At 53.7% G+C, this 22,808-nt stretch overlaps 1 protein-coding gene across 4 annotated transcripts; it reads right to left on the bottom strand.

The window, feature by feature from the left end:
• Nucleotides 1-8,045: 8,045 nt before the first annotated feature.
• Nucleotides 8,046-21,998, bottom strand: COPZ2 (COPI coat complex subunit zeta 2). Of its 4 annotated transcripts, none has more exons than XR_014709779.1 (10): nucleotides 21,835-21,997; nucleotides 20,426-20,500; nucleotides 18,180-18,261; nucleotides 17,384-17,475; nucleotides 16,880-16,935; nucleotides 16,102-16,179; nucleotides 15,273-15,324; nucleotides 12,142-12,180; nucleotides 10,984-11,074; nucleotides 8,046-9,532 (listed from the first exon to the last, which is right to left on the bottom strand). XR_014709779.1 is itself a non-coding variant. In XM_084615851.1 (10 exons), the coding sequence occupies exons 1-10, from the start codon at nucleotides 21,955-21,957 to the stop codon at nucleotides 9,490-9,492; spliced, it is 666 nt and encodes a 221-aa protein (XP_084471977.1). In that variant the 5' UTR covers nucleotides 21,958-21,998; the 3' UTR covers nucleotides 8,046-9,489. The 4 variants fall into 4 exon arrangements, 3 of the variants coding, with proteins under 3 accessions (XP_084471977.1, XP_084471976.1, XP_084471975.1); XM_084615851.1 differs by lacking the exon at nucleotides 10,984-11,074 and adding an exon at nucleotides 15,162-15,187 and having other exon boundaries at nucleotides 21,835-21,998; XM_084615850.1 differs by lacking the exon at nucleotides 10,984-11,074 and having other exon boundaries at nucleotides 20,426-20,494; nucleotides 21,835-21,998.
• Between the last annotated feature and the right edge of the window lie 810 nt (nucleotides 21,999-22,808).

The raw sequence follows: 22,808 nt of genomic DNA, 5'->3' as shown, positions 1-22,808 counted from the left end.
CTTAAAGCATTCAGCATGGAGAGACTGAGTGGTGCCTGTAACACCCAGGGCTGCTGGGGAAGCTGGGGCTGGACATCGGGGCTAACCCACAGCCCTGGGGGGAGCTGGTTCTGTGTAATTGGACTTCGCCGTGCACTGTTCATATGACTTCCCACTTCACTCTGAAGCCTGTGGCCGGCGTGCTGTGGGCCCTCTATATCTGTGTGTGGTTCTCTCTGGGGTCTGTGGGTCGTTGCAGAGACTCTGGTTGGTCCTGCATTGCCATCTGCTGGGGACACATGGATCCTTCCTCTGCCCCACGGCTCTGGTTTCTGTTGTGAAAGGGGAGGTAGGAGTTTCTCCAGCAGTTGTCATGGTGCCGCCCCCTCTCCACCCCACATACTCTGCCCCTGTTGATGGTTTAAAGGGGGTTAGGTTGCGGGTGGCAGCATGAAGTAATCCAATAAGACCAGCCCCATCACAAAGTGGGGCAGAGGGGAGGGGAGGAAAGTGGAGAGACAGCTCCTCTCAGTGTGGACCAGAGGGGGCTCTGGAGGGGTAGGTACACAGACAGCCCCGCCTGGTGTGGGGTGGAGAGGGCTTAGAGATGCATGAGGGTGAGTACAGAGACAGCAGCTCCTGGTGTGGGACGGGGGAGCTCGGGGATGTGGTGGGGGATACCCAGACAGCGCCTCCTGGTGTAGGGCAGAGGTAAGGACATTGTGGTTCTCTTTGGTTGGTACTGGGAAGACGGATGGGCTCAGGGAAAGTCACCCCATCCCCAGCAGCCAGAGCCCAGCCAGGGAGATGGGGTGAGGGCAGGAAGGGGACTGGGTGCAGCCTGATTAGGCCACTGGGCTCCCTCTAGCTTGGGACCAAGGCTCCTCCAAAGGGGCGGGGTCTGGGCAGCCAGTGACGCCACCTGGGTCCCAGCCAGTCACAGGCAAAAGCCATTCATCAATGTCTGGCCAGGGGCCAATCAGGCGAGGGCTGCCTTGCTGCCACGCAGTCAATGACAAGAGGGCCTGTTTTCATGGCCAGTGGCTATAAAAGTAGGGCACGTGGGGGAAGCTGGGAGTCAGGACTGGTCCTTCTGGTGTGGAGACTGGGCCAGGCCAGGCAGGGAGGAAAGGGTGGGTGGATGTAAGGCTGGCTTGGCCTGGCATGGGTGCCCCGTCCAGACTGGAGTGCCACACACACATATTTTGACAGTAACTTGAGGCACACACACACTGATCTCCCCCACCCCACACTGCCAGGACCAGAGCTCCCAGGTGCTGCAGGGAAACCAGCTCAGTGGATTACCAGTCCCCCAGATGCACTGCACCCCCAGTGCCAGCCTGTGCACCCCTCTGAAACCCAGCGCCTACTTGTGGAACCCCAAAACTTGCATCCCCCCACAACCTCCAACTCCATCAGGGTGGTGCTGGGGCTCAAGGATGCAAAATGCAGCACCGGGATTCAGGGGAGCTGTGCTGTAATAGGGTTTGTGGGGCATCGTGCGGCCTTGGAGTTCAGGGTGTGTGTGCAGGGTGGCACCACGGGACCAGTGCAGTGCAAGGTGGCATCAAGATTTGGGGGGAGGCAGGGTGGTACCAGAGTTTGAGGGGCTAGAATAGCACTGGTATTCAAAGAGGGGTTGCAGGAGTTTGGGGGATGGAGTTCAGGGAGCAGAATGATGCTGGGATTCAGGGAGGGGCTGCAGGGCCATCCTGTGCTATCCTGCCTCTTCCCCGAACCTCAAGGCCCCACCCAAGCCCCAGTGCTGCCCTACACTCACTGAACACCAGCACTGCTCCACCCTTGCACCCCAAACAGTGATCCTGTACTGTGTCCCCATAACACTCTTACAATGCAGCTGCTCCGAACCCTGGTACCATGCTTTGCATCCCAGCGCCACCCTGCATCCCGCACCAGACCTGTGCGCTGCATGGTGTACCCGAACCCCTGCACTTTCCCCAAGGGCCTCCCAGCTTCCTTTAAACTTGGGGAGCAGCAGTGTTAGGGTGTAGCGTGAGCCCAGCAGGCGAGGCTTGGGGGGGGTGTGAAAGTGAGAAATGGGGGGATCCTCCCCACCCCCAAAGAAAAGAGCACGAGACAATGAGATGGGTGAGGGTGGGAGGCAGAAGAATGGATTCTTGGACCACAGACCCTCCCCTGCTGAGGCTGTTCTGCTGAGCAGCAGCTGCTAGGCACAGCTCATATGTGGGTGGGTGAGGAGCAATTTGTGCCTTTGGTACCCATGCACTGCCCTTTGCACTCTGTCTCCAAGCTGGGACAAGTCAGCCACATGCCAACAGCTAATGAAGCTGTCCGGGGAGACTGGTGCCAGCAGGAACGGGGCTTGGCTGGCGGCCAGGCCAAGTGACTGGAGCTCGCCAATCCGGCTCCATAGAGAATGTCAGTGAGGCAGTGAGAACACGAGCTCTAGGTCCTTCAGTCACAGCCTGGAGGCAAAAGCAGGGACTCTCCCATTCCCCTTCCAATCATCCGATCAGGTTTTCCGGCCCACCTCACCTCACTTCTCCCTGCAGGTACTGCAAGAGCCATCTCCTCTGCAGCTCCTGCTGTCAAGAGCAGCCCTCCCTGTGTCCCCACCGCATTTCTATCCCCACCTCTTTTCTCCCTCATCCTGTGCTAGTTCTCTCAAACTCGCCTCGCCTCTGCTTTAACGTAACCACGTACGTTTCAGGGCACCTTCCATCCCAAATGCCTTCAAAGCTATGAACAGCCAGTTCTGGGGTGGGGCTATGTGACAATCAGGATCCAGACACCGCAAAGGAAGAAAAAGGGGTCTGAACCCCAAAAAATGAGCAATTGGATCAATGGGTTGTATACAAGGTTATTGTGTATAAAAATATGCCAGGTAACGTCTTTTATGAAAGCTTGTAGTGTTCTGAACTTTTGGGCTTGAGGAGATATGTATATAGACTGTGGATATGAATCCGTGTATTGATGTATATAGAATAGCATTCTCATGACCAGAACTACAATTTCAAATGCACCTCAGAGCAGGAAGGGTCTCCTCCCAAACCAGTTCTTTACATGAAACTAACTTAAGAATAAATGGACACAAATCAGATGTCAAGAATTATAACATTCATAAACCAGTCGGAGAACACTTCAATCTCTCTGGTCACGCAATTACAGACATGAAGGTCGCTATCTTAAAGCAAAAAAACTTCAAATCCAGACTCCAGCGAGAAACTGCTGAATTGGAATTCATTTGCAAATTGGATACTATTAATTTAGGCTTAAATAGAGACTGGGAGTGGCTAAGTCATTATGCAAGGTAGCCTATTTCCCCTTGTTTTTTCCTACCCCCCCCCCCCAGACGTTCTGGTTAAACTTGGATTTATGCTGAAAATGGCCCACCTTGATTATCATACACATTGTAAGGAGAGTGGTCAGTTTGGATGAGCTATTACCAGCAAGAGAGTGAGTTTGTGTGGGGAGGGGGGTGTGAGAAAACCTGGATTTGTGCTGGAAATGGCCCACCTTGATTATCATACACATTGTAGGGAGAGTGGTCACTTTGGATGAACTATTACCAGCAGGAGAGTGAGTTTGTGTGTCTATGAGGGTGGGAGGTGAGAAAACCTGGATTTGTGCTGGAAATGGCCCACCTTGATTATCATGCACATTGTAGGGAGAGTGGTCACTTTGGATAAGCTATTACCAGCAGGAGAGTGAGTTTGTGTGTGTGGTTTTTGGAAAAAGGGGGGGGGGGTGAGAAAACCTAGATATTTGCTGGAAATGGCCCACCTTGATTATCATACACATTGTAAAGAGAGTGGTCACTTTGGATGGGCTATTACCAGCAGAAGAGTGAGTTTGTGGGGGGGGGGGCGGAGGGTGAGAAAACCTGGATTTTTGCTGGAAATGGCCCAACTTGATTATCATACACATTGTAAGGAGAGTGACCACTTTAGATAAGCTATTACCAGCAGGAGAGTGGGGTGGGAGGAGGTATTGTTTCATGGTCTCTGTGTATATAATGTCTTCTGCAGTTTCCACAGTATGCATCCGATGAAGTGAGCTTTAGCTCACGAAAGCTTATGCTCAAATAAATTGGTTAGTCTCTAAGGTGCCACAAGTACTCCTTTTCTTTTTGCGAATACAGACTAACACGGCTGTTACTCTGTAACTTCAAGTACCCATCCATTGTCCAGCCAGGGAGGGACAATGGCAGACCATTAGAGATAATGGGAAAACATGGAAACAACTTGAAACTGAAAAGAAAACCCCAGTCTTGGAAAACTAAGGCCTGGTCTACACTAGAAAATTAGGTCAGTATAAATTCCTCACTCAGGGGTGTGAGAAATCCACACACCCCAAGTGGCATAGTTAAGCCAACCCTAGTCTTCGTGTAGACAACGCTAGGTCAGTGGAAGAATTCTTCTAGCTACTGCCTCTTGGAGAGGTGGATTATCTATGCTAATGGAAGCATTTCAAGCCCAGGCTGCTGGAAAGGCAGGAATTTCCCCCACCATGAATCACCATAGTCTGAGTGAAAGGAAAAGAATGGCAAAGTGTTTTAAAAGAGAAGGGGTTTGATGTAAGGCATAACCAGAAACCGAGAGCCAGCATCTAGGCATAGGTGTATTTTCTGTGTGGCTTGTCTGTGGTAGCTCTCCCTCACTACTTCAGCTCTGAGTCTGCGTTTTTTCATTATACCTTCTGTTTATTTTTACCCCCAGGTCTCTGCTGTGCAAACAGTGCGGATTGTGTGTGACAAACTGAGCTGATAGGCAGGTTTCTCTCCTTCGGGGGTGATGAACCAGAGGGGGAAAGTCCGCGTGTCTGGTAATTGCGACCTCGGGGAGATGATTCGGGAAGACTTGCAACTGGAAGGGCTGGTAGAGTGACCCTGAAAGGAGTAACTAGGTTGGTGGAAGCCGAGGTGAGACCTTTATGTTTGTGGGCTGGCTACGGGTGTCAGGGCTCTGAGCCAAAGCAGCGTCACTTTAAGACACCCAAAATTACAGGGCAGGTGGTGACAGAACCCTTAATGCTCTGAGTGATCCCCAAATCATTCCTCATACAGCCCCACCGCCACTGGGGCAGACCCTTCCCTCCTCTTCCATAAAGTGCCCTGCATCTTTAATGACGGCGCAAAGCAATGTCTGCCTAGCAAGGACGGAGGGTCCTGCTGGATTTTGAATGTGGTTCCAGAGACCCTGCACTCCCTAACCCTGACCCCAGCCCCTTAAGTCACTGGGCCGTAGAGTTTATACCAGCAGCCCTCTGCCTTGTACAGGCTAAGGCTTGCATGGCAGATGCTTTGCAGGGCAGAGCCATCTTGTCAGGGACGGTCGCTGGCATCTTTGGCACGTCAGAGGCAGCTGGAGGGGGGATCTGAGGAAAGGGAGAAGGAAGGAAAGGACAAAAGGTGAAAGAAAGAAAGAAAGAAAGAAAGAAAGAAAGAAAGAAAGAAAGAAAGAAAGAAAGAAAGAAAGAATGGCTGGCTGGCTGGCTGGCTGGCTGGCTGGCTGGCTGGCTGCAGAAAAGGCAGGAGGAAGAGAAGATTCTTTCCTCACTCCCTGCCAGGGGCAGGGGCCAGAGGGAATGAGCTGCTGGAATCTCCCAAGGAGGTCACAGCCCCAGGGGGACAATGCTACTGGTAACCACAAGAGGAAAGTCCCCCACCCCTCCAGCCCTCACCCAGCAGAGGCCCTGAGAAGCAGCATCTGTATCCCAAGTCCCCTAGCCCTGCCTTGGAGGGGGCTCTCGAAGCGTGGTGTCCCTGCGAGCGCCGACCTGCAGATGAGAATGCTGGTCTGAGCTAGGCAAAGGCTCTGCTCCGGCCACTGTGGGGACCAGCTGGTCAGAGAGCCCCCCAGTCTGCTGCTGCTGCTGCTCGGCACCTGCCCGCAACAGCGTCCAGCCAGACACATTTTTACAGGAGGCTCATCAAAGTAGTTCTCAAGTATCCCTCTACACCCACAGGCACTGGGAGTGATGTGCTGGTTTGTTATTGTAGGGTCGCTGATGAGTGCTGGGTGTACTGGCTTATTTTAGGGTCTCCCTGAAGTCTGGGCCGTGTGCACTGGTTTGTTATTGTAGGGTCACTCCCTCCTGCTCCCCAGTTTGTCTTGTGTGCACTGGTTTGTTTTTGTTGGGTCACCCCCAAGGCTGGGCTGTGTGCAGTGGTTTGTTATTGTTGGGCCACACCCTTCCCCAGGCTAGTCTGTGTGAACTGGTTTGTTATTATAAGCTCACTCCCCTCCCCCCACCCCCCACAGGCTGGTCTGTGTGCATTGGTTTGTTATTGTAGGGTCACTCCAGGCTGGTCTGTGTACACTAGTTTGTTAGTGTAGGGTTGCTTGTGAATGTTGGGCCACTGAGATTTTCTGGGGAATTTAACCCCCTCTCCCCCCAGTCTTCAGGATACACAGGCCAGCAATTGGGGGTGGGAGGCATCTCTGTGACGAGCCAAGACCCTCATGTCTCCTTCCCACACCTGGGAAAGTGGAGCAAAGGCCCCAGAGTGAATGGCTGGTGCTGGGGGTGGGGGCACTGAGAGGATGAAATGGGGCTGGGGCCTGAGGAGCAGGCAGTTAAGCCCTCTGGACTAGGAGGGGCTAGAGACAAGGGAGTGCAGGGCTTTGGGGCAGGCGTAGTGAGCCTGGCAGGTTGGGAGTGGGCAAAGAGACTGGCTAAAGGGATCTGTGAGGCTGAAGGGGTACAGGGCAAAGGGTGGAGTTGGGGGTTCTGGGATGGGGGGAGCCATGGGGAAAAGGGTGAAGTTGGGGGGGTCTGGGGCGGGGGGGCTATGGGGAAAAGATGAAGTTGGGGGTGGAGGGTAGGGATGGAGACTGGGAGCGCTTGAGGCTCTAAAGACGGGGTTTGGTCCCTGAACATTGCCATCCCAGTTTCCGCCAGCAGGTGGCGCTGCAGGATCACGAATGGGGAGCCGCGGGGGGCGGGGCTAAGTGGGACTGTGGGCGGAGTCTCAAGTGGCTAGGGGCGGGGTTGTGAAAAGGTTCTGTCTCATGCGAGGGAGTGGGGAACAAGAGACAGTCCCAAGCCGAGGCGTTAGGGACCGTCACAAACGGAGGAGAAATCAAGCCATGATTAAAGAGAGCTCTGGCTTTACCCGAAGATCTTTGGGGGAGCCCAGGCCAGCCAGGTGCATGATGTTCCCAAGAGATGAGGAGCCAGGTCTGAATCTCCTGGAAGCCACCCCCAACAGAGTGAGTTTCTTGGCTCTAGGGTGACTAGACGTTCCAATATTAGGGGCTTTGTCTTATATAGGACTCTATTACCCCTCCTTCCTGTCCCAATTTTTCACACTTGCTATCTGGTCACCCAGTTTGGAACCTTGCCGAGGCCGTGCTGCATTAATTCGTTCTATCACCCTGGGTTCACTCCAGACATGTTTCCTGCCCCCGCTAAAGAGCAAGATGTGAAAAGATAGTCCCCCGCACACTTTAGGGTGACCAGTTGTCCCATTTTTATAGGGACAGTCCTGTTTTTTGGGACTTTTTCTTATACAGGTGCCTATTACCCCCCAGGCTCTGTCCTGTTTTTTCACAGTTGCTGTCTGGTCACCCTAGAACACTTATGCATTTGATCTGAGCTGCTTCTAGCAGCTCCGGATGAAAAATCACCTGCCGTTTCCTTTTCTCAGAGAGACGCCTGGTCCTACAGTGCTGTGAGAACACACGCAGCAGCCATGCGGGCTGAAGGCAGAATGGACCGTTTTTCATGTACACTAGGCCATGAAACAAATCTGCTGTCCCGAAGTAAAATAAATATTTCAGCCCCCTCAAAGCTATGGTATGAAGCCGCAGGGTGCAGAAGTTCACTGCAAAGATAACAAATGCAGGCTCCTCGGGAGCACGGCTGCCACCGAAGGAAAAACATTTAACAAAAATAGACACGGCCCAGGCTGATGCTGTGCCTGCATCCAGAGTGATTTTAATGGATGAGTTATAAACCCCTCAAAAAATCAAGCCCTGTAATGGAAAAAGTGACAGTCTTAATTCTGCATGGTACAGTAATAGGAGCACGCAGGCACCCACGTGCATTACAGACAGGAGAGACCAATCGGGAAAAATGACCCATGTGCTATAAAACTTTATTTGTTGATCATAAAAGAAGCTGGGCATGCCCAGTTTACAGAAGTGGATTGAAACGTACCAAGCCCTTGATGAGGTAAGTATCACACAGCTAGCCAATTCTCCTTCATTCGATTTTCATTTTTTTCTTGCTATTGATAATCTGGGGTGTTAAAGGGAAGGAAATGATAGCTCTTGAAATAGGATTTTTCCCATAGCTGGGTCCTTTAATGATGTTTGAGCCGACAGCTATTTGCAACAGGATTGTTTTTACAAAGTTAACAACAGCCAAAACTGCACGAGGGAGGCAGTACTGCCTAGTGGCTGGAGTGCTGGATTGGGACTCAGGAGACCTGGATTCTATTCCGAGCTCTGCCACTGGCCTACTAGATGACCTTGGGCAAGTCACTGCCCTGCTCTGTGCCTCAGTTTCCCCATCTGTATAATGACCTGACCTCCTTTGTAAAGTGCTTTGAGATCTACTGATGAAAAGCGCCTTGTAAGAGGGTATTTTGGGGAGGGGGGGTTATTAGTGCTCATCATTGGGATGTTTTGAATCTTACTCTGACAGGGTGACAATGATTCCTGTGCACTCATCTCCACCCTGCACGTGAGAGGACGTGACAGTGGCACTTACTTCACGCTGACCCTCTGCACAGGCCTGGCCATCCCCAAAAGGGATCAAAGCGTTGGTTGCCTTGGGAGACAGCGGAAGAGATTTTGGACATGGCTGAGATATTCCAAAGAGCTTAGGGGGACCTGGATGCCCAAGCCCCAGCTGTTTGAATGAGAAAAGGGCAAGCAAATCCCTTCCTATGGTTTTGAAAGTCTCAGGCTCAACCCTCACTGAGCAGCAAGCAAGCATTGGCTCGCAGCATCGATCAACAAGGGTACAGGCACTAGTGACAGCCCCGCAAAAAAAGCAGCCAGCTCTTTACTGGTGAAACTGAAGATTCAACTATGGTATGTTCTGGCTCTGCTCATACCAAACAAATTGTAATTGACTCTCACGCAGCGCTTTAGGTGGTGTAAATACAAATGATCAACCCTCCTATTCATTTCTGAGGAGTTCTGTCGTTCTTTATGGATCTTGGGCCAGGTTCTGCTCTCAGTTACACCCATTGACGTCACTCCACATTTACACTGGTTTAAGGAGCAGAATTTGGTCTGTTAACCAGTCAATTCTCCCAACCCCAACCCTCCCCTTTAGCATGCAGAGAATTTCATGGCACTGAGACCGGGTTTAAAGCAGTGTCCGTGAAAGGCTGGAGTTCCCCCAGGAGGCACGGCCCATGTCAGCCATCTTGCATCCTACCCCAAAGCTTTTATCAGACTTTTCATGCCAATTTGCAAACGGCTAATCGAATAAGGTGAGGAATCATTTGCCGTCGCGGTTCAGACCCATCCAATCAGGAAGATCCAGGCGCTCTCCTCTGGGACGTTCACTTTAATAAGGACCATTTAATTTGCTCTTTGGCAGATTGCAGAACCTATTAAGGAAGTGGGGGGAGGGAAAGGAGAAGAAAAACAGAGAGACATTAAGCCCCACAGCCTCAGGGATTCTGCAAACGGATTACAGCTCCATATGAACTCAGCAGGACTCCTTCACGGGCACCAGGAGACCCATTCAGTGCCAACATAAACCTGCCCCATTCAAGAGGGAGATTTCTGATGTGTCTCCATGAGACAAGCCAGGTGGTTTGCGTCCTGATTTCTCTCAAACAGCCACTTGGTGGCAGATGTGCCTCTTCGATACACTAGGAGTGGCACCGGCTGTAGCAAGGACTCCAGACAAGGGGGTGAGTGAGCTCCTTTTGCCTGTATATTTCTATAGCTCCCTCCATCCCTGGAAGGAAACAGGGACTCAAGTCCCAGAGACCTGACAGCCATAGATTCCCCTCGTTCTCACAAGCGCTCAGGCTGCTCTCTGGGCTCAGACGCTCAGGAAGATGCAAGCAGTTTTGCAATGTCATGGGGGAAGGCACTTCTCTCCACTCGCCATGTCTCAGCGACCCTCCCTCCAGCTGAGGAGGGCTCTACCTGAGCCAGCAAACTCCATTCCAGGAATTCGGTGTGTCCGGGAACCCCATTTTAGCCTCAGTCAGCAACCTGGACACTAAGCACCAATCAGCAGGTGTCACCTCATCAACAGAGTTTGCTGGGACTAGAGCTGGATCCTAGAAAGAACCCCTGGTTTGAACATCCTTGGATCCAGGAGGCCTTCACATCGGGGTCTTCATATCGCAGCTCAGGGGAAATGCTGGCTGGAACTGATGTTTAAAACCAGGTCTTGCACCTGTCCACCAAATACAGTTCCTGATCCAACGTAGAGGGTAGATTTTTCCAAGGAGCAAAGACATCAGTGCTGATGGGAACTGGCTTTAGACCCGTCCACCTGACCAGGGACTCCAAGCTGTGATCAACCTGGATACACATGCCAATTACATACCACAGTGTGTGTTTGGCAGCCAGCAAAGGGAAACCGGTGGTTGGGACCGTTACAACAGGTGACCATGTACTGTCAAAGAACCCGGGTAACTATAGTCGCGGTTTAATGTCATTTTTAGCCACCCCGCCCTCAATCTCAAATGGGTTTCTCCATCCAGCCGTCCTGACCACCTGGCGATTTGCAGAGCTGAGCGTGTCTATGGGTGGAAACATGCTAAACCACCTGGGGCGAGAGGAATTAGGACAGAAGAGAGAGGCAGTTCCCTAGGAGAGGTATGATGCCAGCCATGCACAGAGGTGAGTGGGTACACCAGGTGGCGGCAAGCACTGGCTGCACCGTGGATACAGAGCAGACACCAAGGCAAGGAGGTTTTTTCCAGCTGGTTCCTTGGAGGGGAGGGGAGGAAGGGGTTAAGTGAAGTGACATGGGTGCTGCAGCCACAGGCAACAGAGGCATGTGCAGAGATGGGCCCCAGCTGTGGGAGTCACTTACTCTGCCTGGTGTGAGAAGGTGGTTAGTGCTGGGTTAGACACGGACTCGGCCGCAGGGCTCATGCTGACAGGATTAGTCTAGACAGAAAGACCTGCAAGGAAAGAGCGTATGAGGGGCACTGCAAGGTTCCCGCTGATACTCCCCATGCAGACCCTGCCTTTCCAGCTGCCTGGAGAGCCGCCCATCCCCCCGCCCAGTATGGGATGTAAGGAACCTGCCCAGAGAGGGACACCCTGTCCTAAAGCCACCCACTCACCTTGCCCCATTCTGAGGAACCAGGTGGAGCTGGGGGCTTGGTCTGATGACTCTCAAACCTGCTGTGGGCGCGTTGTTACAAGGCTGGACCCAGCAGAGCAAAGCCTGCTAGAGGCACGTGAGTTCCAGGCATAGCACATTTCTATTCCAAGGTTTTCCCGACCTCCCCCCGACCCCAAAGTGATGCCTTGTGGTGAGAGCAGGGGGAATTGGGAGCCAGGAACCCTGGGTTTTGTGCTTGGCTTGGGAAGGGGAGTGTGGTCTGGTGACTGGGAGTCAGGACACCTGGGTTCTATTCTAGAGAGGGAGGTTGAGGTTAGAGCAGAAGATTATAAATCAAGACTGGTGAGTTCCCTCTCCTGTGTTTGACACGCGGTGTGAACTTGGCCAATTCACTTCACCTCTCTGTGCCACAAGGTCTTTAAATGGAGATAAAGATACACATCCCGGGGGGAGCTCTGAAGCGTCCTTGGCCACGGAAGGGATATTGACACACTGTTGTGAGTGGGACCTGGTGATTTAAAGGCTGACAGCTCCCAATGTTGGGAGGTGCTGTATTGATGCTACAGGTGCCGTGGGGGAGGGGGCGAGGGGGGGGATTCTGACCAACCCATCCATGCGGACAGCCTCAAGGGGTAGAAGAACCCCTCCAAGGGTCCGTGTGCCCCCAGGGACTGGGACTATAGAATACCCACTACTCCTCCTTGTGTCACACAGCCTTGCTTGGGTGCTCCCAATGGCTAGCACAGTGTGCTCAGGAGCTGATCCCTGCAGCGCATGGTGTCCATCTCCTCCATGCTGGTGCCCCAGGGGCAGGCCACTTCACCAGGCCTCCTCCACTGCCCAGGCGCTGCCCGCCCACGCCAGCCCCCAGAGAGGAAAGGGGAGTCCTGGGACCCTTACCTGGGCGACGCTTTGCTCAGACAGAGGGCTGTCGTCCACCTAAAGGAAGGGAAAGGACAGGGAGGTTTAAGGAGGCAGATGGATGGGGGGAAGGGAATAGGAGCGAGTGCAGGGCTGGGGTGCTGGATCAGACAGGGTACATGGGGGGAGCAGATCAGAGGAGCTCGGACAATTTCATCGTCAGGGGACGATGGCCAGGAGACAGAGTGGGAGCTAACCTGGGGTGGCCCGAAGGGAGGCGCAGAAACCAACCTGCGGCTTCCCTGGCTCTCCCCAGGCTGCGCCTTTCTGAGCTGCAGCCTCTTGCCTTGGCTTGGCAGGAGGTGCAGGCTGGCAGCCATGGCTCGGAGATAGTGCATGTGGGCTGTATGCATGGGGGCAGGGAGAGAGATCACGCAGGCTGGAGGGCAAGTTCCCCTTCACTAGATGTGATGGGGAATCCCACCGGGGCATGGCCTTGCTTGGCACCTGCTTTCAGCCTCTGCTAGGGTGCTGTGTCTCTGCACCACTCCCCACGGGTGCTAGCTTGTCTGCATGCACCTTCACCTACAGCCAGGCCACCTGCTTTGGGATCCCAGCACTACAAGGAAGCTAGGTGGATGCAGGCTGGCTCAGCCCTTGGATGGGGGACCCTGTATGAAATACCTGGTGAGATTTTTCAAAAGCACTTATAGGGACTTGGTTGCCTCGTTCCTTAGCAAGCCCCTAAAGCCAATGCCTAAGGCTAGGGTGAGCTGTTCTCTGGAGGGTCAGATTTGGGGCGACACACAAACCTGAGGTCATTATGACTGTTTGCCAGCATTAAAGACCCGTACGCACTTAGGGGCATTAACCCCAACGTCCTGGCCATGCTCCCAGTCAGGTGATCGCATCCTGCCCATCTAAATTCCCTCTGTAGGTTCATCTGAATGAAACCAGCTTCACTTCCTGTTGTGCTGGGCAGCTGGTAAAACAGCTGCCACATTCCACCCCAGAGGTGGCTGCATTTCAGCCATGGGAGGAGTGAATCCAGCAGAGCCCTCCCCTGCCTTATGGGATTTTTATAAGATGAAGCTCTTTGGGATCCTCAGACGGAACTGGGCACGACATTACGATGGTTATTCTCATTGGCCCACACACATGCGCAGTGCAAGAGAACCCATGAGGAAGGCTCGCTCAGCTGTCCATGCTGCCCTGCAACCCACTGCTCAGCCCCCTGGAACCCCTTGGGATGACATCATGGCGGTGGAATGCCATTCTCCTTCCCAGCTGCCTGTGGCCACGCTGCTATCGGCCCAGGCCTTGTGTTACGCAAACACAGAGCGCCGGACATAGCAGTGCCTCCCGTCACAGCTGTTTCCAACAATCTTGGGAGGAGCTGGATTAGGAAACGCCGATGTGGCTTGCATGTCCGCTGTATTTGTTTACTCTGTTCTCAAATAGAACAACCGCCTCCACTCTGGCTAATGACATGCCCGGGCAGCTCTGGGCTCACATTACATCAGCACAGATCAGCTGCTGTGGAAGAGGCAAGTCTTGCTTGGGATTGTTCTGCTTCTCTTAGGCCTTGGTACAAGCATGACAAGCGTAGCTCTGGACGTGCCCAGCAGACAGCACACAGCTAACGTGACTCAGTGTGTTCATGGAGCACCATTTCCCCCGGGTGCCCTGTGTCAACCATGCTGGATTTTCCAGCCCTACTATACAACAGTGCATGCTGGGAAACTGTTGGCTATCCCACAATGCCTTAGCTGTTGGTGCACAGGACTGCCCGTGCAGTGTGCTCTGGGATATCCTCCCGGCCAGAAGCCTGGGAGGCAGGACAACTGGTTAATTTGATTACACCTACTCAGTTAGATCATCCAACCTCCACAGCAGGACAACCATGCCAGAAGCTGGTAATGACCAGATAATCGCGTCATGGGCAGAGTTGTTACACTGTAACCCCACAAGGCTGGGGACCCAGCTGCGCCTTGACATGAACTTTGTACAACCTCAGTACAAATTGGTATTGCCGAAAACTCCTGAGCAGACAGCAAAATTCTCACTCTGTTAGCGTTGCTCAGACTGTGATTTAGATCTCTCCTTGAGCCCAGGGTTCAAATGGGATAACCCCAGAAGCAAGCACACATGGCTACTCCAGGCTTGGAACGATCCAATTAGCTTCAATCCGTTTTGAAGGCGATGGATGTTTATTTCGGAGAACTTTGGTTTTTGTTTTTTTTACAATATTTTTATCAACAAACTCCGTCCTGGTGGGAAATGAACATGGATGCTCCTTGCTAGCTTGTCAAAATCTAGCAACACTTGAGATTTGCAGTAGGTTTGTTGATAAAAATCAGGTCCCGTCGTTAATATTCCATCATCATACCTGTCGGATACACTTGAAGGCAGCGGGAGACTCTAGTTCTCTATGAGAGCATGGTGTCCTACTGGGAACATTTTAAAAAGTGCTCAGAGCCCAGCAGCTCTGTTTAGATGCCTAGGAGGGTGGTGAAGCACTGGAATGCGTTACCTAGGGAATCTCCATCCTTTGAGGTTTTTAAGGTCAGGCTTGACAAAGCCCTGGCTGGGATGATTTAGTTGAGGATTGGCCCTGCTTTGAGCAGGGGGTTGGTTTAGATGACCTCCTGAGGTCCCTTCCAACCCTGATATTCTATGATTCTATGAAATGGGAGCGGTTGGGTGCCGGATCCGTGTGAAAATCGATCCCTTCCCGCTCCTTCCGTGTCAGTTTTGTTTGTTAAAGATTTTTGGATGGAGGCAGAAACTGACAATGAATAATGATTACTAATGAAAACAGAATCTCTCCAAGCCTGACTGCCACTCCAAAGTCACCCATGGCATGCAGAAGAGGGTGTGACCTATCCAGCTAGCCCACCAGAGCTCCCCATGGCCATGTAGCAGGGCCACATGTGACATGCTTAGAAAGAAGTGACCTCACACCTGCTTCCCAGCTGGCTGCTGCCTATTTACCGCCGTTGGCAGGCACGGATTCACTCTGCTCTGAGTTACTGGCGATGTAATCAAAGAGAACAAACCCGTATGCCGCAGGCTCCGAGACCGTCTGGGGTGGAGAGAGTTAAAGAGGGAGATTAGAGCAGAGGGCTCGAAGGGCAGAGAAATGAAGGGGAGCAGTGGGAAGCACTCACCCTGAAGTTCACCTTCTGGATCACTTGTTGAGGATCGCTCTCCAGAATCACGCTATGACCAGGGGGAGAAATGGGATTTTCCAGTCAGATCACAGCTCTCTTAAGGGCGCTTTCATGGTGCATTTACTCCCCGTTGCCATAAAATGGGACATGAGCTCTGAGCTGGGGCAAGGGGCCAGATGGACAGCCATAGAAACTGACCCCCTCTCCTTGCCCCAGGAATGGGTACAGCATAGGCCCTAGCAGGGCAAGCTTTTCCCCCCTCCCCACCAGCAAACCTCAGCTCTGATAGGGCATTGGACTGGGACTCAGGAGATGTGGGTTCAATTCCCAGCTCTGGCCCTGGCCTGCTGAGTGGCCATAGGCAGGTCACTTTCCCCTCTCTGTGTCTCAGTTTCCCCATCTGTAAAATGGGGTTGGTTTAGCAAAGCGCTTTGAGATCTCTGGATAGCAAGGTGCGCGATGTAAGAACCGGGTTGTGGTGTTAGCAGTGGGAGTGAAATTCCGTGGTCTCGGCCTATTCAGTACTCGGCTGACAAAGGGGTCGGCTAGCGCTGACGGTGGCTGTGGTTGGTCCACAGGGGGCGGGACAGAGACTTGCCAAACTCAGTTCACGTTGGCCATTAACAGCCACCAGATGGTAAAGGCTTTGGGTTACTAGCGACATGGCTAGATTTGAACTGGAGACCCAGAGACAGAAGATTCCCGCCCCGAGCCAGCAGCCGTCCCACACCCAGCACTGTACTGGGAAGCCCATCTGCCCTCTCCCTCTCTTCCCCTCCCCAGCTCCAAGCGAAGCCCCAGAGAGCAACTGCACATGGCGCCTCACCCCCCGTCGACGATCTCATCCACCACAAGGAACACCCCGTCCAGGTTGTCCAGCAGGGAGCGCTTCTCTACATTCTTCCTGAGGGTAAGACAGTATGAGCTGGTGAGAGCTTGGGATGCTCCGTACAACCAGCCCCCAGACCTGGCGCTGCTCCGGAGCTCTGAGTCCCAACACAGCTGCAGAGACCTCCCCCGACTCCCAGCCAAGTAATGCCAGCTGCCAGAGGCCCTCATCTGCGGGGGAAGGGTGACACCCGCTGTCTCATTCTGAGGCCCTGCAGCGGGAACTGGTCTCCAGCTCTACGGCATGCCTAGCATACGGGAGTCTCGTGCTGAGAGCAATCAGCTGGGAGCCAGGACTCCTGGGTTCCCTTCCAGCCACAAGAGCAGGTGCAGTCTAGTGGTTACAGCATGGAATAGGAGTCAGGACTCCTGGGCATCGCCACTGAGTCTCTGGGTGACCTTCAGTGAGTCACTTTCCCTCTCTGCACCTCAGTTTCCCCATCTGTAAAATAGAGAGCACAGCAGCCACCCCACAGAGGGCTGCTATTGGGATATTCTGCTAGCGCCCAGGGTGTGTTAGGCACTTCACCCCAGGCTTTCAGGCTATGAGGCTTGATTCCTTCATGTGGGTAAAGGGCTTTGAGACCCTTGGGTGGAAGGGTCTGGGGCAAGGCTCAAGCGCTGATGTTATTAGAGCCAGTTTGGGACCCTGGAACCTGGCCCTGGGCAATCTCGCTAGATGGGATCGGGACCGCTGGCCGTGACCACGTACTCACCGTAACATGTGATTGAGGGAGTCGAAGAGACAGGTGAGAACTGCCACTAGCATCAGCTAAAGGAGGAGAAGGAGACATGGGTCAACCCGGTGCAGAGCTGCCTTCCTGCCCACAGGAACCTCCTTCCCATGCTTGCTCTGCCAGCAGCCCCTGGGTCTCGAGGTGCCTGACGGACACCAATCCTACTACTGGCAGCTGGACAGAAAGCCATGGCTGCAGCATCCACGGGTCTCCTAGGAACATGCTCATGCAACGGGACCTGGGCACATCAGGGAAGAGGAGACAAATCCCTCCTCAAACTCCTGTGGGGCAGAGCAAGAGCAGACAGAGCTGGGGCTGGGCCTGAGGACATGAAGGGCTGTCTGTGTGCGGGGCCTGGTGAGTGGGAACGGAGCGCCTCTCTCCCACACGACAGGGTGAGTGGGGAAAGAGAAGAAACTCCCAGCATGGAGCGGGACCGCCTGCTCTGTTATCCTCTGGGAGGAGCGGGCCCCAGGGAGTTACCTCATTTTCCTGGGAACTCCCCACCACGTAGAAAAAGAGGTCAATGCTGCTTTTATAGACAATGGTCAGCCCCTCCAGAAAGGCGATCTCACCTGACACAACGGGAGGGAAGGAGAAGAGGGGGCAGCGTTAGGCTGTTGCTGAGCACAGATCTCTGTAACGTAAGAACAGGCCGTCCAGACGGGGAGATGGGACGGGAAACCTGGCCTCACCCCTATGGCAGGGCAGCAGGCAACGCATCCACACCATGGGAGGGCCATCAAATGCTTAAAATTCCTGGTTGTCTCCTTTCGCCATCAACACCCCAGTGTGCCCAGCATGGCAATGCTGGTTCTCTGATTTGCCAGCATGTGACTGTGACGGCCCCAGTGCATTCTGGGACTCCTAAAACCTCTCCACGTCTTACAGCTTCCTACCCACCCTTGGACGCAGTGTCGTAAACGGCACAGGGCTGAGCGAAAGACCTCATCTCATGTGTTGCAAGCTCCGCTTGTCAACCTCCTGGGCCAGCGGGTGTGTGCGGATGTGAGATTTTGTACAGGCCTTGCCAGCGTCCTCGCGCTATCTTTGGAGTGATTTGAGATGATCGCCTCCATGGTGTTATCATCAATATCGGGACCCCTCCCTGGACTGCAGTGCCCGTGGGAGAAAGATGTCATCACACAACCCAAGGGATGCACAACTGCTGGCAAACTTCATATAACCCAGCAATATAAACAGCCAGTCGCCTGAACGAACACACAGGAAAACCCTCCTCTCCATCTTCTGCTCCCCTTCCCAAAACTCAGCTACTTACTATCAGTTTTGTGGGTTTTATTGAAAACGCTCCTCTCAAAGGTCTTCTGTTCTTTCGTGGATGGAAAGGTGTCATCGTAGTACTGCAGGGGTTGGGAACAAAGGAGTTAGAGCAGCTTTGGGACCAGCCAATGGGACAGGCAGAAAAAGGAAGGAGAGCTTGGCTAGATGGAACCAATCATGGACACAGAATCAATACAGAGACCCCTATCTATACTGACAGGCATGTTAAAGAACAGTTTGGAGTGGCTGGGAAATCGTTGCTTAAATAGATTTGGGATCACTGTTGATCTCAGCAAGTCAAGGCCACTTCATTGTCCCTCTTCAAATTCTTTCCTTAAAACTTGCCTGGGCAGTGGTGCCCCCAAAACCTGGACATCAGATAGGTGTGATGAGATCGCTGCTCATCATGCCCACCAGTACTGTGTTATTTCCATGTGCTCCCTGCATTGGTCTGTCTCTCATAGACTTAGATTGGAAGCTCTTTGGGGCAGGGATTGTTTTTTTGTTCTGTGCTTGTCCAGCACTTAGCTCCCCCCTCCCCGACTCCTCATCCATGTCTGGGGCTTTTAGATGCTACCATGATACCAGTAATAATAATCAAGAAGTTGCAATCAATGTCCATTACCCCAGGAGCTTCCATAACAATCACAGATGCAAGAAATTATAAAGATCAACTAGCCCAACACCCAGCGAGTCCAGTATATAACGCAGTCCCGGCCCACTCAGCGGAGGTATCAGAAAACACCATTCTGTCTGGGGTGAACATTTAAAACGGCAAATGCTGTTAAAATGAGGAAATTGCCAGGTGTCTTACAGACAGCTACAAAGACAAGGCTCATAATTTGAACAGACAAAGGCTGGGAGGAATGGATACAGCAAAGCAAGTGACTGATGGGTTTTGTTTGCTTCCTGCCATGTTAGTTCCATGATTTGCGTGTGTGTGTATGCGTGTGCATGTTAACACTTAACTGAATATAGGTGTTGCCTGATCTATTATTGTGTATTAATTACATTGATTACACTATGAGGTTTAGTAGGTTCTTATCCCAAGATCATGCCCAGTATTATTAAAATTAAAGTTTAGTTGGGAACCGCGACATGTGCAACTGCAACGCTCACCCTCACACTTTTGAATTTGCAATAGTTTTGTTAACCCGGTTAGCAAAGTTACAAACACTCCAACCCAGCAAGGTAGATAGAGACAACACAGAATGTGCACCTGAGCGTCCATATACTCACGCCATCCCTTGCAAAAGGACCCAAAGCGTAAGTCATCCTCCTCCTCACCATCATCATCATCACCAGTGGTTGTCAACCTGGCATCATCTTCCAGTTGATGACATCCCTATGCCTAAGGCATACTCCCCTTTTCCTTGTTTGTATTTCCTCATCCTGCTACTGTTGGGGTGCCCTTTCTCCCATAGGTTACTAGTCAGATTAACTGAAGTTTATTAGCATATCTGTCAATTAGTTACCATGGCATTCTTGTGGTCAAACATCTGCTGATGTTCCTAATGTAAAATATCCCAAACTGCTATAGACCAGCATCTTGTGGTTACCTGTCAGCAGTTCAGTCATTACAGCAGCATTCTCTCTTGTGCTAACTTACGATCTAGGGTTAGCTGCTAAGCTATTGTCTTACAGGCCTTGTAGGCTCATTAGGTTGCTGCCTTATCTAGCAAGTACCTACAGGGCACACAGGCCTCATGGAGGAAGTGTGTTTTGAGGAGGTCTCCTGGCCCAGGTCAGTGGCAGTCTTCCAGGTGCTGGGAGATGAGCATGGGAACATTATAATCACAGGACCCAATCCTGCAACTGGATCTGTGCTTTAGCATGATTCCCAGCTAGAGTTAGCAAAGCGCTTCTGAGAGCAGGGCGAGTGTCATCACCCCCATTTTACAGATGGGAGAAACTGAGGCACGGAGAGGGGAAATGACTTGCCTAATGCCACACAGTGCCAAGAAAAGAACCCAGGAGGCCTGATGGGTGCCCTCTATGCTGGCCCATATGGGCAAGGATGTAACTTTTGCCCAGGTAGCTTTATACATCTCCTAAAAGCATTCCAGGCTGCTGCAAAAGAGAAATTAACCTTGTCTAGAACTGCCATGGAAGGGCAGCGGCCTCCATAAAGCCATGATGCCCCTGGCTTTGCTGCTCGCCTCACAGGAGCGTCTTCCCCACCTCACGGGGAGGCCAGAGACCTGGGGTTAGGGTTTTCTTCTAGGGCAGGTGGGTGGCATTTACCTTGGCTAAGAGTCGCTGTCCATCATTGTCCAAGATGAATATGGCCTTGACTGTGTAGAGGGAAGGCTCCTGAAACTGACACAAGGACAGGGTGAAGCCAGAGGCTGCATCCAGCAGCCCCCAAGGTGTGTCCAGAACCCAGGTGCCTCCCATGCCCCAGGACTGGGTCTGCGACGCCTCTCCCTGTTGTCCCCCTCAGTGACTCCTTGAGGCTGAAATGGGGCCACAGCACTGTTTCCTCCCACTGAAAGCGCCCAGAGAGCCTGGCACTCTCTGCACCTGGCCTTGTTCTGATTCACGTCCATCCCTGTGAACCCAAAGGCCCCGCTCCACGCCGGATCCCCAGTCCCAGGGCCAGAGGGGATTTGAGGGCTAGGGGTGGTCTGCGAAAGGGTCCATCCAAACCCAAGTTCTGTCATGCACTGACTGCTCCAGAGTCCAAGTCCAAGTGTACCACAGAACCTGGGCCGAGAGGACTGAGATGGGCCTGCCCCAGAACCCGGGTTGAGACGGTTCACAGGGACCTGGCCCAAGAACCTGGACTGGGACGGTTCACAGGGACCTGGCCTCAGAACCAGAGCTGAGAGAGGGGCCTGGCCCCAGAACCTGGACAGGAACGGTTCACAAAGACCTGGCCCCAGAACCACAGCTGAGAGAGGGGCCTGGCCCCAGAACCTGGGCTGGGACAATTCACAGGGACCTGGCACTTAGGGTGACCAGATGTCCCGATTTTGGGGTCCTTTTCCTATATAGGTGCCTATTACCCAGCACCCCTTGTCCCGATTTTTCACACTTGCTGTCTGATCACCCCACTGGCACCAGAACCAGAGCTGAGAGAGGGGCCTGGCCTGAGAACCTGGGCTGGGACGGTTCACAGAGACCTGGCCCCAGAACCAGAGTTGAGAGAGGGGCCTGGCCCCAGAACCTGGACTGGGACGGTTCACAGGAACCTGGCCCCAGAACCAGAGCTGGGGGAGGGACCTGGCCCCAGAACCTGGACTGGGACGGTTCACAGGGACCTGGCCCCAGAACCAGAGCTGAGAGAAGGGCCTGGCCTGAGAACCTGGACTGGGACGGTTCACAGGGACCCGGCCCCAGAACCAGAGCTGAGAACAGCTGCTGCCGTAGGCTCCCCTCCAGCCCCCTGGCACTGCCCCTTCTCCCCAGCGCTGTCCCCCCATCTCTTCGGCCCCAGGGGCTCTGCCTCCTGGGACTCCCCCCACCGGGGACTCCCCCTGCACCCCCTTGGCTCTTCCCCGCGGGTCCCCCGGCTCCGCCCCCGGAGCTCCGAGCGCAGAAAGTTTTGCCCGGCGGCCGGGAAGTTGGCGAGTTGGCATCGCGGCGGCGCCCCCCGAACCCCGGGGCAGGGGAGCCGCCCGCGCCCCCTTCCCCGCAGCTCCCCACCGTACCAGCAGCCTCGTGGGGTCCATGGCTCCCGCGGCGGCTGCTGCAGCTGTCCGGTCCCCGCCGCCTCCGCCCCCCGGGGCAGCCCCCTCGGGGTGCTGACGTGGCCGGGCCTCGGGCCGCTGCATCCCGCCGCACAGAGAGCTCGGCCGGGCCGCTCCGCCCCATGCACCGCGGGGTGGGGGGAAGCAGAGCCGCGCCCCCTGGGAGCTGTAGGAAGGGTGTAGCGGGGGACGCAGTCCTGGGGCGCTGGGCTCCCCTCTCTACTAGACCATCTAGGGAGAACTCGCCCCCCCCCCCGGCCAGCCTGCACTAAGACGGGGAATCGGGGGTTCCCCCCACCCCGCAATACTAGAGAATCTGCCCCCACAGCCTTGCAATAATGAGGGGGGCTTGTAGCGAAAATCAGGGTCCTCCCCTGCACCCACCACACAGAAATAATGGCGGGACCTAGGGTGATTCCTCCCCCCTTCTACCCCCATCAAACTGTCTCCTCTGCAGTCAGCAATGGGGGGGGGGGAGAGAGAGAGAGAAAAGGGGGGGAGGGCTATTCCCTAAATGGGCTCCCCCCTGCACCCTGCAATAATAGGAAGGATCTGGGGGTACTCTCAGGCACCCCAGGGCAGTCTGTAGTAATGTGGGTGATCTGGAGAGCTGTGTCCCCACGTCCCCCCTAATCAGGGAAGATGGGAGGATCTGGCTGTTTAGGTGAGTCCATATAGTTATGTATGTGTCACCTGGGGTGGCGGGCAGGTGGAAGGTGAAGGCCTGGCAGATGGCCCAGAGGTGTGTCTTCGCAGCAGGCGTGGGACGACAAGGATTATAGCTCCACTGTGGAAGAGCTCCTGGCTAACCCGATCCCTGGGTCCAGCGGCTCAAACTCAGGGGGCCTCTGTGTCACCTATGGATGGGACACATGGAAGCATCAGAAGAATCCAGGGCAGAGCATGGGGAGAGAGAGAAAGTGGATGGGTGTGTC

The sequence above is a fragment of the Lepidochelys olivacea genome (genome assembly GCF_965140295.1).
Source record: "Lepidochelys olivacea isolate rLepOli2 genome assembly, chromosome: 27".
Classification (NCBI taxonomy): Eukaryota; Metazoa; Chordata; order Testudines; family Cheloniidae; genus Lepidochelys; species Lepidochelys olivacea.
Note: the sequence above shows the minus strand (reverse complement) of the source record. Positions and strands in the feature narration are given on the sequence as shown.

What these genes read in the sequence shown, in the direction of transcription:
- COPZ2 (XM_084615851.1), bottom strand. Translation starts at nt 21,957, where the DNA reads ATGCAGCGGCCCGAGGCCCGGCCACGTCAGCACCCCGAGGGGGCTGCC. An exon ending in TGGACCCCACGAGGCTGCTG is followed by an intron (nt 20,501 to 21,834) that starts GTACGGTGGGGA and finishes TCCTTGTGTCAG; the next exon opens with TTTCAGGAGCCTTCCCTCTA. An exon ending in CTGAGCAAAGCGTCGCCCAG is followed by an intron (nt 9,533 to 12,141) that starts GTAAGGGTCCCA and finishes CTTCCTTAATAG; the next exon opens with GTTCTGCAATCTGCCAAAGA.